Genomic DNA, 16,124 nt, shown 5'->3' on the forward strand with positions numbered 1-16,124 from the left:
GGAGAGGAGCCGAGGCGAAGTCAGGGAGCCTCTGAGCGGCACCCCAGCCCTGGCCCTGGGATGAAGCCCGCTGTGCTGCTCTGGGTCTCCATCAGAGCAGGCGAGCCCTAGTGATCCGCAGACGGGGGCGCCTGTCTGGGGGGCACGCCCACCTCGTCCAGAGGTGCCGGGCAGGCTGCACGAAAGCTTGGGGCTCCCTGGTGGGGCAGGGCTGCCTGGCACGCTCGCCCCAGCAGTCCGGGAGCATGCGGCCTCTAAGACTTTTCAGGACTTGGGTTTACTCTAAAAGAAGGTAAATCTAAAGTGTTCATTAGAAGATTGATATAAAAATTTAGTAGTTCTGAGGTTAACCCAAAACTTAGCATAATCTTCTATGGGAATATTTGTGTATGTGTGGGTGGGTTTTAAATTCCACAGATATTACCAAAAGAGCAATCAGCAGAAAGATGTTTTAAAATACTTTGTTTCAGCATGTAAAATCTCGTTTTATTACCGAATTCTTTTGCTAAAGGCACAGCTATGCCGGGTTGTTGCCAGAGCGATGGGATCTTAACAGCCCAGTTAATTTTTGGAAGATTCATAAACGGTGGGCTTCGGACCTACTGATGGCAGAGTGTGCTCAGCACAGCGCTAAGGCTCACGCCTGTGAACTCACACTGCATCCGCAAATGAGTGTGTGTGGGGGGTGTGTGTGTGTGGGTGTGCGCGCACACACGCATGTCAGTGGAGTTTCTTTTTTTGTCCGAAGAGAACAGAGTGGGTGGGAGAGAGCAGGGCGGATCTGTAAAGTAACTCAGAATTTCTCCCAGCTCACATTCTTCAGTGTAACTGTAAAGTGTGTACGGAAGACACCTTGAACGCACCATGTGAAAGGTGTATGGTTTCTGTCCAGTCAGATGCCAGTGCTGGTCACCGAGGTGTGGCCCCTCTGCGGCTGGGTGACGAGACCTCCAGATGAGAAGGCACAGCCTGCCGAGGCACTTGCTGCCGTTTTCTCCTCTTTTCAACACGCCGGAGTGCTTTCGTGTGTCCTTTGTCACTCGCGATAGAGAACACCAAGACGAGGGCTGCGAAACAGTGTCCACTGTAGAGCCCCTCGTGTCCAGGTGACTCGTCTCGGGGAAACTGTTCCCTTAGAGAGAGGCCTGCTGGTCTCCTTCCCGCGGTGCCTTTTTTCTTTTTTTATGGCTCGAAATCTGAGGACAGTTCACCTAGTTTAAAATGATGATGTAAAATGTGTGGGTATAGCCCTGATATTCACTAAACATATGCACTCAAATTCACTCATTTTTTTTGTCTTTAGACTTTTAAAAACTAGATGGATAATCTGTGCTTTAAAAATCCACCATTAGCTCTTTAAGTACACCAGCCGCTGCGTTTGTGATGCCAAACCAATCCCACCCGTTACGTTAAATAAAGCTTTTTCAGTCATGGTGTCTTCCCTCGCTACAGGCGCTCTCATCCGCCCTCTCGCCCTGCAGCCCTTTCCATGCCTGCGGCGGCTCGCAGGGCCTTTCCCGTCGGTTTTAGTCTGGTCTTCACCCACACTTCTAATCTCTCCTCGGGAGACTTTCTGGCTTTTGTCATTGCCGAGCTTGATACAGACTTTACCCCGTGGTCACAGTTCTTGCAGAGCACTTCGGGTGATAGTAAAGAGTGTTCCCGTTCCATAGGCATTGAGTGACGCGGACTCCATGGTCAGAGAGAAGAGCGTGTGCGGGTCTTGGTGGAAGCCTCCGTAAACCAGACCGTCTTTCCTCTCCACTCGGCCTGGCCCAGGAGCAACTGTAATGAGAATGGTTGACCTGCCAGTGACGGGCTTTCCTTCACAAGCGTTTGTAATTTCTTCTAAGTTGTATCACATTTTTTGTTAAGAGGCAAAAGCTGTACCTCGCTATTTGCTTTCAAATTAGTGAAATTAAGAGATTTCTCTTTTTCTCCCTTTTCAATGGATGTGTGGGAAATAAAGCTCTGAGTGTGTCTCACTCCTTAGAAGACAGCAGGCCATGTGGTTTTGCAGATAAGGAAGAAAACCCCTCAGTGTCTGAATGCCTGTGTGCGGTGTTATTTCCACACATCAAAACCGACAAGCACTCCAAGTTAACAGCTCACTTGCGGGTTAACTAAAGTCACACACAGCTAATCCTCGCACTTGTACATTCTAATCTTGCTTTGGGAACTTGGCTTTCGCATTTTTAACCAGTGTGCTGAAATTTGCAGCCGTAGTGTCTCCTCACCCTCGGTCATTTACAGGGAATACCCTCTGTAGAAGGAACAGGGCACACATAGGTCTTCAGTTCCTCTTCGTGGCAATAAAGACCTCAGTAGCCTGTGTTACAGGTAGGGTCCGCTGTTGCATTTTTCTGAGTTACAAGAAGAGGAAGGTCTAAGAAAGCAAAACCCCCCTACCTGCCTTGGCCGCGATCCACCCCATTGTGCGACCCTGCCCTGCGCAGATTCTAGCCCAGCTGCACTCCGTCCTAAGTTGTCCGGAAAGGGGGGGGACGTGTGATTATGGAGCATTCGCAGGATTTAAAATTTGAGCTATAATTACTATAATGCAGTGGTTCTTAACCCTTTGGGGGTTATGGTTCTTGTTTAGAATGTAATGAAAGCTTTGAACCCTCTCTAGAAAAATGCATACACATACACATGTTTTCATAGGTTTCGGTATATTCTCAGGTCCGCCTAGATATTCACAGACCCTAGGTTGAGAGTCTTTATTATATGGCTAATAAACACACAGAACTACCTGAAATAGGTGAAGGGCTACCTGAAATAGCATAGTTCATATAACAGATAAGACAATGCTGCTTTATTTGGATTTAAAACAAAATAATATAATGTGAGTTTCTAAACCAGTGGCTTACAGGCACCAGGGGTGTTATCAGTCGGAAGGAACAGAGCCCTCCTTGGACGTGGAAAATGAAGAAGAAATGTGAATGTAGGCTGGGCACTTTAGGGTATCTTACTCAATGGTGCTATCCCGTAATACAAATCCAGTTTTATTTATTGATGTGCGGGGGGAGAGAAGAGCTCTCTGTCTCTTGGGACGGCACTGCTGTCGGTGAGAACGGCACCCACAGAAGCAGTGTAAGACACGCCACTGCGCTGACCTCTCTCCCCGTCCTGTGCTGGTAGCACGCTCCACGTTCCTCGGGGACCTGCCCTCAGACGCCCCTTGGCTGGCTGCAGACGGCCAAGTCAGGTTTTCCCACCAGAATGAGTCCTGGGGGTGTGAAGTCAGCATGGGCGTGCAGTTAAGTAATAGTCTGTTGCCTATTTGAAAGTTGCTAAGAGAGTAGATACAAAAAGTTCTCATCACAAGAAAAAAATCGTAACTCTGTGTAGTGATGGATGTTATGTTGCGATTGTTTCACAATGTACAGGGTGGGCAAAGGTTGGTTTACAGTGTGTGATAGGATAGCTAGTAGCCTCCCTCTACCACATCTTTTATTTCTCCCGTGTCCCCCTCCTGCCCCTTCAGCCACCTCTGAGCAGGTCTCAGTGGGGCTGGGCGAATGAACGAGTCCTCTTCCAGGTAGCCTCTCCCAGCAGCTCCAGCGCAGGCCAGTCCCATTCTGCTGTTTGGGAGCAGCGGACACTGCTGGGCCTGGGCTCCTAACCCCACCCCATCCCGGGAGGCTGGGGAAGTGAAAGGACAGGCTGGCCACACAGCAAGCACACAGTGTCCCCGCCACCGGCTGCGTCCCAGTTTGGCCCAACAGGTCACAGGTGTTCCAGACAGAGGATGCTTTGAACAAATGTGCCGTCTTGAAAATACCTAAGACTTTTTCAAGCACTGCAGCCCATTTCTTTCAGTGGATTCTTTCAAGCTCTTTAGCACACTTGAAATACAAAGAAGCTGAGAAGCACATTTAGGCCTCGCTAGAGGGGCTTTCTTCCCACCAGACAGCAGGAGGGGGCGTGGAGGGCAGCCTGCGCCTCTGTGTGGACCGCTGTACCCCAGGGCAGACCGGCTGGCCATGCTCTCCTCCTCCCCGTGCCCCCCACCCGGCCCTCCCGTGGCCTGTCCATGCTGGCCGGCCTGTGCACTCCCCAGCCTCAGGGCACACTTGTTCCCTGGGACCTCGGATTAGAGCAGCGTGCCTCCAGCTGTCCACAGCCTCTGTGGAGGGCTCCTGTACCTGCAAGGAGGGTGGGGGAGCCCGAGGCTCCACCGAGGTCATGGGAGGGTACAGTTCATCAGGAGGTTCTGGGGAGCACAGTGGTGAAAGGCACGGCAGGACTGCAGTGTCCCTGTGGGAGCCAGCGGTCCCAGGCCTGGAGTGCAGGCAGGCCTAGTGCCTCGCCACACCACTCCCAAGGGCTCCGCTGTGGTCATCTGTTCAGTCAGGAGCCGGGAACTGAGGCACGACCCAGGCCCTGTCCAGAAATGGAGGTGACTGCTCACAGTGACTTTGGTGGCAGGTCTCAGTGTCTGGAAAAGAAGGCAGTGACCTGCGCTGAGAAGAACCAGGTTACTGCGCATGGACCGACACCCAGAACGCTGCGCACACCTGGGGCCTTTCTGCCTGTGGACTCGCTTTTGGTGAACAGTCTTTGCCTGGACGCCTGTTCTTTATGACGTCATTTTTAAAATGTGCTGCCTGCTTGGAAAGCACATTGGTTCTCAGGTTCGCGGCGCGCCTGCGACTGGGTTGCTAAACTGGCCCACCTGGTCCAGCTCTCCTGGCCCCTGGGAGGGGGAGGAGCCCAAGGCTGGGATTAGAGGGTTCATTTTTTCCACAGTGAAGTAAGACATTGTTCCTGTTCTCGTGGCATTCAGAAGTCAGCAGCACAATTGCCTCTTTTGCTCTTTTGCATTTAAAAGGGAGGTAATTAGATTTCCCAAGTTTCAGTGGTCAAGAGCCTTCCCCTCCTGGGAAGCTGCTCCCACCCCTGGTGAGGGCGGCTGCCCCCAGTCCAGTCACTGCCCGGCTGGTGCCCGGGCCTGCCTTCCCAGCGTGAGACGGTTCTCCGGTCCCGTGCTTGCCACCAAGCTACTTCACTCCTGCTGTTGAACACAGTCACTCACTCTTTCCTTCAGTGACTTCGTTTTCAGGATTTCTAAAGCATCTTCATGAAAAGTCTTTTTCTGCCTCTCAGGAACTCACCTCAATATGCCTAGATGCCCATCTCAGATAGGCCCAACTCTTCTATAGAAAGAGTTTCTGTTCGTTCGCGGGACTCGCAGGTATCTGATAGTCTGCTGCCGCTGCTCAGCAAATGGAAAGAGAGTTGGCGTCACACTGGCACCGAGTAAGTGGGTGTCGGGCCACAGACACAACAGTGAGTGACCCTGCTCCGACCGCGAGGCCTCGGGCCGCTGCCAGTCTTTGTCTCCTTTGTCGCCTCTGTAGACAGATAGTGTTTTCACCTTTGCAACAAGGCACTTACATTTTTTAAACTTTAGGTATCACTGTTCTGGTCAAAACTGAAAAAGAACACAGAGTAGAACTCAGCTTTACAGAGCCAGCCAAAACCTCTCGGCGAAGGCACCCTAACTGGCAGGCGGGTGAGGCTTCCCCAGAGGGTCTGGTCTGCGGCCTGTGGGGGCGGGGACACGGTGGTGAAGGGCCCAGGCACAGCTTCCAGAGCCCCGTTTGCCGGAGAAGTCACGGCGCCCAGGTGCCGAGAGCCTTCTCTGTGAGCGGGCTGTGCCACATCCCAGTCTGCAGTTCGGATTCACCTGTTCACCTGCCTCTTCCCAGTGAGGCTCTTCTGTGCCCTCTTGGGAAAGGTTCAGCAGAGAGCCCGCCTCTCCGTGGAGGTTTGAGTGCGTTACCAGCTCCGAAGGGGACAGTGTGGTCCCTGTGTCCACTGGAGAGAGACATCCGCTCGCCGTGTCGGGTTCTCCGACCAGCTGTCATGAGCAACGGGGAGGTCCTAGTTTAAACCGAAGGTTCTTTCCCCAGTTCCTGCAGCTCTCGTTCCCAGACAGAGGCGTATTGGCGGATTTGTCTGAAAAGACCTTGCTGTTTCAGAGCTTCACGCAGGGAAAAAAGCTTTCCTCAGCAACTGCTTGTGCCAGCGTGCTCTCGTCAGGTGGGATGGGAGAGCACAATTTCAGTTTAGAGAATTTTATTCCCTCTTATTATTTTGTTTAAATCTTCACCAAGAACATGTTTACTGATTTTCAAGAGAGAGGAGGGGGCGAGGGAGAGAGAGAGAGAGAGATATCAGTGTGAGAGAAACATCATCGATCAGTTGCCTCCTCTGCACTCTGACTGGGAATCGAACCCATAACCTTTTGGGATATAGGACAGTGCTCCAGCCAACTGAGCCATCTGGCCAGGGCTATTTGCACAGATTTTGTATAACAAAGCTTCCACTTCAGTCCTCTAAATCAGTGTGTATACTACCGCGTTATCTGTAAACTTTCGGGAATCTCAATCACAGTTCAGCTTTTCCCCATAGCAACATAGCAAAAACATAGTCCCTGTGTTAACAAATTTCCATACCTAAGGAAGCATCCCTCAAAGTAACACAGACACTCCTGCCAGAAACTCCAACTTTTATCGCTTCTGAGGGAAGAGTTAGAAGGGCCCCAGACTGAGACATGGCTGAAGATGCGCGTCCGTCACGGTATCAGGCACAGTATCGCATCACAGCTCCTGACTTCATCATTCCAAAAGCTCCAGGACAGTGGACAAAGTCTAGGTCACATGGGAACACAAGTGAAAGTGATGCAGGATATGGGCGGATGTGAGGAAGGTGAACGGAACTCGAGCCTTTTGAAAACCTGTTCATGATTCGGGGACTGCTGGGTGCAGTTCGGCAAACGCGCAGCGACGGCCACGGCCAGCACAGGTGCGCGCCGCCCTGGGCCCGGTTAGGGGGGCTGGTCCTCTGTCTCCTGCTCAGCTCTTTCCCTCTTGGTCTGTTCCGGAGTAGGGGAGAGCAAAGGAAAAAAGGGGTGAGAGAGGGGAGAGCCACGCTGATCCTGGGCTGAACCGTTTGGTGGGGTCACCGGTGACCCCAACGATAGCCATGAACAGGCGTTCTGCCGGAGCAGGGCGGGGGGCGGGGTTCTGCGGGAACTCTGGGCTCCAGAAAAAGCAGCAGGGTCTCACTGCTCTGCCTCACAAAGTCTTCACACTTCCTCTGTGCGGTAGGAGCCTGCGTCTGCGCTGTTCCCTAAACCTCACTTGATCAGAACGACTCCCTCTGAGAGACACATGGAGCTCAGGGGGCACTGGCCTGGGTCGAGGTGCAGGCAGGAGAGTGGCACTTCCTCTCCTCGGGCACCGCGGCCTCCTGGACCCGCAGCCGGGCCTCCCCAGGTGCTGCTATCTTCTGTGGGTCGGGAGGGGAGGGCTACCGATACCCAAGCGGCGTTTCCTTTTTCAGTTTTTACTCTGGAAGAAGCCCTTTCCTGCGAAAAAGAGACCCAGGCAGCTTTGGGAGCTGTGCTGTCCGGGGCTGCTTGTGAGCTGGCTTAGAGCTTTGGAGAGGCCTGTCACTGACCAGCCCCGCTGTCCTTGTCGCCGCGCGACTTCTGAAATTCTGATGATAGCATCAGGCTCTCGTGTTTGATTCTCCATTCTGGCTGCCGAGGCTGGCTCAGTGCAGTCCCCGGTCCCTGCCTCGGCGTTCCTTTGCTCACGTCACTCCTGCTGCTGCGAGTGCCCTTCGTTTCATATCTCAACAAACTGTCCCACTCCGGTTTATGAAGCATCCATTTCTTCCGTCCCTTCACACCAAGGGACGCGCAAACGGTGCCCCGAATACCATGCCCCGCACGGCAGGCAGCTGCTGTCCGCCCTCCCGGTCCAGCAGCGCCGGAAGGAAGACAGGGGCTGGGCCTTGGGCCTGGCTGCGTCCTCCGCTCGGCCTCACCTGGTCTGCCTGGAGGACGTGGGTTGACGAAAGTGTGACTGGGCAGTTGGTGGTGGTGTCCTCTGTCCTCTCAGTTACCGGTTGTAGGTTGCTAAACAAATAAGACAGGAAAGTCAGAGTGGCAGAAGGGACTGCCGAAGGGAGTGGTTCTTCAGGGTGTCCTCGTAAATAAAAGGCAGGATGACATTTGTCAAAGCAGAGTATTGAATTCCTAGGACAGATCCACATGAGGTCCTTGGGGCGGGGGCCCCGCTGCTGTCTCCCCGTGGTTGCCTCCAAGGCTCTGAAGGCCACTTGGTCTGCTCCAGCGTTTCTCAGTGCTCTGCTCACAGCTCGGTCCAGGTGTGCTGTGCCTGCCAGCCGTGCGCATCCCCGGGTGGGACGGAGTGGCCAGTCGGGGCTCAGGCCAGCACTGCTTGTCGTAGAGGAGTTGCTCCGGCGCTGGCATGCACCAGGGGCCCCGAGGCACGAACGCCCAGCCTTCACGTGGCCGTGACCGCTCTGAGCTCGTCCCACCGCAGGGTCCCTGGCCCCTGCCCGGAAGCTGTCACATCAGGGCAGAATGCAGTCTTCAGCTTAGAGAAAAATCTGTGTGTGCAGCAATACGAAGGAAGAACCGCTGACCTGCCCAGGGGAGCTGACCCCAAGGACAGCCCTCCAGGTCTCAGTGACCTGTCACCTCCTCCTGCCCTCATGCCTCAGAGTCCCTGAGGTCCCAGGGATGCCAGGAGGAGAGTCGTTTCTTCTCCTCCTGGCTTGATCGCTGTGCGTTCAGAGAGGAAGCCTGCGGGGCTGTCCCTTCCCCTTCTCCACCGTGCGGGCAGGATGAGCCCAGGGGCTCTGTGACCAAATCCCGGGGCTTTGAGAGGCCCTTCCCTCAGCTCAGCCCAGCCTCCCCACCCCGCCCCACCCCGCAACCCTCCACAAGCACACTGGCCACTCCGTTTGCTGTGCTGCTGATGACACTCCGCAGGGCCCGCTCACACAGCAATCGCGCAGCCCGGCATCGCGCTGGGCCCCGGGAGGGGTCCACAGCCGTGAGGCACCAGGTCCAGCGCTCCTGCGCGCAGTTCTGAGGTGCACACGACGTGCATTGGCCCAGGCGACGGCCCCTCCATGCCACTTAGCCTGAGAAGGCTTCTGTTGGAGCCGGGACTCCACTGGCCAGTGGGAAGTCCGGTCCTCTCCACAGCCTCCTTCCCGCTGGCTCTTCAGATTGTTCAGCCCTGTGACCCTTGCTTCCAGTTCCAGCCCAGATGAAAGGGGTGCACTGGGGGTGGGGGGGTTGGGAAACTGTCCCCACTCCATCCCTTCCCGGCCTTCCCTTCAGGGAGGTCCCCAGGTCTCTGAGGAACACAGTGGGCCACTGGATCTCCAGATTACCATGCCGGGCAGCCCCACACTGTCACTGTGCTCATTACTTAGTGTCCTACGTTCAAGCTAACTCTTGAGCCAGCGCGTGCGATGGCGTTGTCGCACTAACCCCGAAGTTCTGTTCCTCCCTTCAGGCTGGTAGCCGCTCTTTCTGGAAAAGCACTGACGTGCAGAACCAGGGCAGTCGGCTTTGGCGCTCGTTAAGGAAGCCCAGAACTAACAGTCACGTTGCCGTAGTCTGACAGCCCCTCAACCTGTGCTGTCTTCGGAGAGCTCCCTGAGCATGCTCACAAGTCCCCTGAAGGCCACCAAGCGCCTTGGAGCCGTGGGCCGCCACAGGAGCAGAGGGCCCTTTCAGCAGGGGAGCAAACAGGGAGAGAGTGCCGAGTGGCCAGACCCGCCCTTTCATTGCCCCGAAGACAGGCACAGCCTGATCGGCCACTGTTTTCCCTGTAGCCCGCAGCTCCCAGTCTCCCTCTTCATCCCGCCAGTGCCTTTCAGCAGTCCGGTGTCTCCAGAACGACGCTGCCACCGGCCTGCTTCCGCTGTCTGAAGCCCAGGGAGCTTAAAAACACACTCGAGGATTGCAGACTTGAACCTGCCTCCATTCCGGCTCCCCACCACCCCCTCCCCACCCGCACCCCCGCCCCCATTCTCTGCGGTTCTTTCAGCTCCGCTGGCTGAGCAAACAGAGTGCACTGCTCTGTTCTAACGCAGCTCTCCAGAGTAAACGGAGCCAGGCCGGTCGGATATTCCTGAGGTTTAAGAACTCATTAGAGAGATGCACATAAAGAAATGCTTTCACATGTCAGTGAGACATCAAGGGCTGAAAGGAATGTGGCGATCCTGTGCTGTGACCAGGTGTGCTGATGAGCCGGCCGGCCCCGTGCACAGGCACACACTCGGCCTCCTGGCCCTGCGCGTCCACGCCAGCTGCACAGCTGCGAGCCAGCGCCCTGGTGGGGATGTTCTGTCGCTCCCGGTTCAGAGTGCTTAACGTGGTTTGGGGATGAAGTAGAAAGGCTCGTGAAGGTAGGTGTAGCCATGCACTTGGAGAAGTTGCCCCGGGTGAGTATTTGAAACACATCGCTCCCAAACCCAGCGCTGATGGCCTTCTCTCCCCACCAGGTCATAGCCGTCTGCAGAGAGGCTGCCCTGCTGGCGCTGGAGGAAGACATGAAGGCCAAGTGCATTAGCAGGAGACATTTCACTCAAGCCCTGAGCACTGTGACGCCCCGAATTCCCGAGTCCCTGAGACGCTTCTATGAAGACTACCAAGAGAAGAGTGGGCTTCACACGCTCTAAAATCATGCGTATTCGTGAGGCTGGAAATGCTTCCTGGAGAAAACTGGTTTTGTTTTGAAGTTTTTTTGTGGAGAATGTTAAATCTTTAAGAAGCAAAATGTCAAGTGTGTTAATTAAGGGCCTGCAGCTCTTGTAGACATTTTAAATTCTGTGGATACTATGAAAATGTCCATGAAAATCTCTGGACAGGAGTTTAATCCGTTTTATCTGGAAATGTGTGCTCAGTTTTATAATGCAGACTTCCAGCTTTTTTATTTTGGACCTGGTTCCTTCATCCCGTGAAATGCTTTCCTTACCTCAGAGTCCATTTCAGCGCGGTCCCAAATGCCACCCCTGCGGGCACCGATTTTATACGAGAACATAGGTGAGGCATGTGGATGAATGCGTGGTGGAGACTATTTGCAAATCTTTATTGCTGAAGGCCAGTGAAATGGCCGAATGCACCAGCCACGCTTATGTGGCCTGGTTTCCAAATCCGCATTGGGTCTCATTGCAGTTCATACCTGCATTTTTGCTTTAGCCATGTTAACCTTTACTTACGGTGAAAACAAAAAAGAATTGAGTCATTTCTTACAACGTAATGTCCTTTGAAAATTTAAATGCTGTAAGTAAACCATACGAAGTATTCATGTTTTAACTTGTACACATTTTCAGGCCACCAATAAAGTTTTCAGTTAAAAGATAAACCAAATTGTACTCAATCCTATGTCTCAGGTTGCATTCTAAATAGGTGTGTTTATACTCCCAGTTATTTTATCCTTGGAATGTGTCGACACTTTGATGCTCCATAAATATCCTTGAAAAGTCGTGGGACGTTGCTTCTGGCTTCCTGGCAGTGGAAAGACTGTGCACTCAAACCTGGTCACTGTGGATCTTTGAAATTCCCAGAAACACAAGTCAGGCAAGAAATGCCAGGAGACCGAGACAGGGGGCCGTATGTACGGCTTTGTGGTGGCCGGAGCTCTGCAGCCGGGTCTGAGCTGCCTCGTCCTGCAGCTATCAGAAACAGATTCGCCAGGCTTTTTGCCCAGACTCCGGTGGTTTCTTAGTACATAAAGCCGCCCGAGGGACCGAGAATATTACCACTATTTAGAACTGTGTCAAATATACTAGACACTAGTCACATGTGACCACTTAAGTTTAAATTTTAATTAACTAAAGTTACATAATACTAAAAATTTAGTTCAGCCCTAACCGATGTGGCTCCGTGGGTTGGGTGTCGTCCTGCAAAGCGAAAGGTCACGGTTCAATTCCTGGTCAGGGCTCATGCCTGGGTTGCAGGCCAGGTCCCTAACAATTAGGGGCATGTGAGAGGCAACTGATGGATGCTTCTCTCCCTCTCTGTCCCCCTCCCTGCCCCTCTAACAATAAATAAGATCCTTTAAAAAAGTTTAGTCCATATGCATGTCAGCCACATTGCAAGCACTCGATAACCACATGTGACAGGTGCCGGCCGAGCTGGGCAGGGGAGTGTGGGGCGTCTCCGTCACTCGGGGGCTCCGGAGGGCCCTGCTGATGTGGAAAACAAGGCTCGCGTGCGGAAATAGAACCTCAGAGTTACTTTTGTGTTCCCTGCTCCCCCTTTACTTAATAGAGTAGCATAACTTCCTTCTTACAAGTGCTGAGGGCACAAGAAAATAAGAAAAGAGATTGCCCAAAGGCCTAAACGTGAAAATTAAAGAAGCCCTATTGCCAATAAAATAAAAACCACGGCAGTAAGCTGGACCCAACGCTGAGGCTCTTGGGCCGAGGGCTGGGTGGTGGGGAGGAGGGCAACAGACAGTCTCAGCAAGGCCACTCAGACCCTCCAGCCACACGACATAGAAGTCACAACAGCCTCATACTGCATGCCCACCTTTAAAGACCTTCAGTGTAACAGCAGACTGGGGAAGCAGACTCCCAGCGGCTGGTGGCCTCATGGAGCCGCTCTAGACTCGGTCTGTGTGCGGGAAGGCGTGGGTCCGAGCTAGAAACATCCTTGGGGTCCCTTGCAGCTGCGCTCATTGGAGGACTGTATCCTCAGCCCGGTCACCAAAGATTACGACAGCAGAGACCCTGCCTACAGAGCTTAGGGTCCCCAAGGAGCTGGAGCAGCAGAGCCCCCGCTCTGCTGTGGGAACATGGACGACGGTGCCGCCGCTTCGGGAAGCAGCTAGCACGTTGGAGAGACCCTGTAACTCAACAGCCCTGAAGCACGTCGGGGTGGATCTCAGGGTCATGTTCAATGAGGAAGTGAGTAAGGACATCGTTGCATCGCTGCTGACAAGTGGTACGGAACTGGGAACAACCTAAATCTCCATCAGTAAGAGTGATCTCTACGGAATTCCACTCTATGGAATATGCAGTACTTTGTGCAGTGAAAAATAGAACTGCACACAAAACGGTGAATCTCAGAAACAAAGACGTTTCAGAAGAATACTTACAGTATTGGTTCCGTGTTGCAGGCGTGCGAAGCAGTGTCTGTTGTTTACGGGGGTGTGCAGTGAATGACTCCATGAATGGAGACGGAAGCCCCGAGTGCTGGGGAGGAACTTCCTCGGGGAGAGAACATTTCCTATCTAAAGCTGGGTGACGGGGATGCAAGCGCCGATTGTAATGCAGTCTGTGCTTCTTGCTTGCCTGAGTATTTCCTGAGGCTTCTTAACAGATGAGCCTACACTGACACGGGAGGGTTCAAGGGCGAACCGCATCTGTGGCCACGACTGCACTCTAACCAGCATCACCCTCCTGTCGTGGAGCCCAGCCCCACGAGCCCCCGCTGGAGTGCCGGGTGTGGCGGAATAAAATGCGAGAAGGCAAATAAGAGGTCAGGCTTGTAGGGCCCGGGGAACAAGTTGAGAGAGGCTTCTTGGTAAAAGTGTTTAGCTGACCCATGTCTTCCAGAGGGAGGGAGGAAGGAGTTTGAAGTTGAGAATTAAAAAAAAAATTTTAGAGCACTACACCTCTAGTCTATTGCAAACCAGTTATTTTGTGTACCTTCAGACAGCTAAGTATTACCTTTGACAGTATTACCAATAAAGATCTGAGTCGCAGAAGGGGTGGGGCAGATGTGACTAATACCAGTTTGCCCCCACGTCATCTCCGGGAGGGTTTCCTGATTCCAGGGTCTCGTGCTTATGGATTTGAAACAGCGTATGATCCCATTTGGGGGCTTCGTTTCTGATTGAACACACAGTGTACTTCATGGAGAAGGTAACTTCAGCAAGGAAAGGAAATGCTTTTTTGGAATCCGTTTGGGCAAAAGCTTGTCTTTGACCAACTTTGCAGATTCTTTTCAGGGTTTGGAAGATGTTCACAGTGACGGGGTGTGTGTGTGTGTGTGTGTGTGTGTGTTCCCAGAGACTTTAGTGTGAGTAGGGAAATTAATGTTTCCTTCCAACAACAACTTAGAAGAATGGGTTCTAACTTTTACTTCTTCGTGAGCAAGGAAGTGTATTTATAAGCTTAACACTGACCGCCCTAACTTAGCTTGAAAAATGTTCAGGTCTGTGTTACTCCCGATGTGTAAAACAGGTTTTAAAAACACTGTATATGTTTTCCGTTTTGGAAACATAATTATTGGGTTTATGGGAAAACCAAACTTGAGCCTATGTTGCATTTATCTCAATCAGGAGAAAGCTGCGGAAAAGCTGCTATAAAGATAGAACACAATGACTTCCCTTCCCTGGCCTGTTACTCAAATTCCGGAATGCGAGGCCGTTAGGGGTCCTGGTCCATTTTGCCACGTTCCCCTGGGTCTGTCCTTTATAGAGGCGCACACACCGAAGCGCCCTTGGAGGTTTTACGTGGATGGAATGACGCATAGTTTCCAAATAGGGAACTTCCAAACCTCAGACTCACTGGCTTTCCTTCCTTCGGTTTCCAGGACAGCCGTGCGCACGATGGGCTTTTGTACCTGACGTCTCCGTCAGACACCCCCCCAGCAGCCTGTACCTTCGGGGGCTCGCTTTAGGGAGCAGAATTCACCCCAGCAAATTCTAGCAGAAGGAGATGCGTGTCAGGGTTCGAAGCGGCGTGCAGAGTCATTGGGAATGATGGACTCGCCTTCGTACTTCACGGTAAACACCTCTGGAAAGATGGTTGAAGTGTCCACCCGCACACATCACACACCGCAAAACCCAGGCGAGTGGGAAGAAAGAAAAAACGAGTTCATCTACACTGAATTAGGGACCAGGTGTTACGTGTTTCAAAGGATACCCGTCGGGTACAACACATTCGGACCAACTTAAGAGGAATCCGGGAAGCTCAACACCCAGTCTGCCCAGAGCACGTCCGATAGGGCAGGAAATACCTTACTGGTTCCAAGACGCCGTCAACGTAAGGCTGTTAATTTAAGAACACCTTTTTGGGGGGTGGGGTGGGGAATAAAACACTGCGAATTGAGTGTTATTATTATTATTATTACATCCTGTTTTCAGAAACATTAAAATATGAAAAACATGCACACTAAAAATCAGTCACACAGTTTAGTGAGAAGGGACCGGATCGCAGCAATTAAAATGCTATTTGCAGCCAAGGTAATCACAATGATGAAAACGTTGACAGGTGGATGGGGGGGGAGGGTGTGGAGTGCAGACTGACATGCCCCGGGACGGGAACGGCAGGGGCGCTGTGCCAGGAACCCCGGGGAGAGGTGGGAAGGGCAGAAACACAGCACCGGGCCCAAAAATAGAGCTGGGGCATGTGAGGAGGGACGAAGGCTGAGGAAAGTAAAAAGAATTTTAGAATTCAACTGCATTGAAGTCTCAAAAAATGTTAAGACAACCCAGCCAACGTGACTCAGGAGATAATAACACAATCCAGTTACGATTCAGAGAGGACGGAGCTCAGGAAATGGGCTTGTGTGGAATACATCCCACAGATACACTCCCACAGAATGGTGCATTATTTACCATGCAGTGTAACCCTTACAGCCTCGTCTGTTCTAATGGCAAACTATTAGAACGGTCCAAATACTTGCAACAGGGGTACTTAAATAGATTTGGCCCATCCACGCAATGGAACATTATAAAGCTGTAAAAAATAACAAAGAAGCTCTTTATAAACGATGTAGACATGATCTTCAAATATGCAGAGAATCCAAGTGACTTAGATACAGGCCTCCACGCCGGGAACAGAGAACGCACAGCGCTTCCCGTCCCCGCCCTATGTCTGTCTAACAATTAGCAGACGCAATGTATTTGCAGAAGCAGAGCGGATGCAGAATGCGCTCTGTGGCCACCTTGTAATGATACTAAAGAAATGTAAAAAAACAACAAAAACAACTACTTAGAAGTTCAGAATTCATTTTGAAAATTAATTCTTCAATGAAAGAAAAATAGTAAAGTATGTGGAAAATAATGATGAAAATATCAAAATCCATGAGATGCAATTAACACTGCAAGGAGAATAACTTATAGACCTAAACACTTCCATTAATTGAATAAATTAACCCAATTACGCATTGTTCTCAAAAGATTATTGTGAAGAACTCCCAAATTAACTTCAGGGAGAATATAAAAGAAAGCTGAAATTAATGACAACAATAACGACAATGACAGAAGGTGTCTCCGGTGGCTCTTTGGAAACGAAGTCCACAGCAAATTAATCCTGCTTGTGGTGGG

At 52.0% G+C, this 16,124-nt stretch overlaps 1 protein-coding gene across 3 annotated transcripts in view; it reads left to right on the top strand.

Moving 5' to 3' along the window:
• Positions 1–14,853, top strand: part of AFG2A (AFG2 AAA ATPase homolog A) — a 191,930-nt gene extending 177,077 nt beyond the window's left edge. For 2 of the 3 annotated variants that reach the window (XM_024569009.3, XM_045202465.3), the window contains exon 16: positions 10,345–11,189. In XM_024569009.3, coding sequence (XP_024424777.2) covers positions 10,345–10,521 — 177 coding nt within the window. In that variant the 3' untranslated portion in view covers positions 10,522–11,189. Of the gene's footprint in view, positions 1–10,344; positions 11,190–14,386 lie in introns of those variants that run through there. The other variant, XM_045202464.3, reaches the window with a different exon arrangement.
• The last annotated feature ends 1,271 nt before the right edge of the window (positions 14,854–16,124 follow it).

This window comes from Desmodus rotundus, chromosome 9 (assembly GCF_022682495.2).
Source record: "Desmodus rotundus isolate HL8 chromosome 9, HLdesRot8A.1, whole genome shotgun sequence".
NCBI classification, from domain to species: domain Eukaryota; kingdom Metazoa; phylum Chordata; class Mammalia; order Chiroptera; family Phyllostomidae; genus Desmodus; species Desmodus rotundus.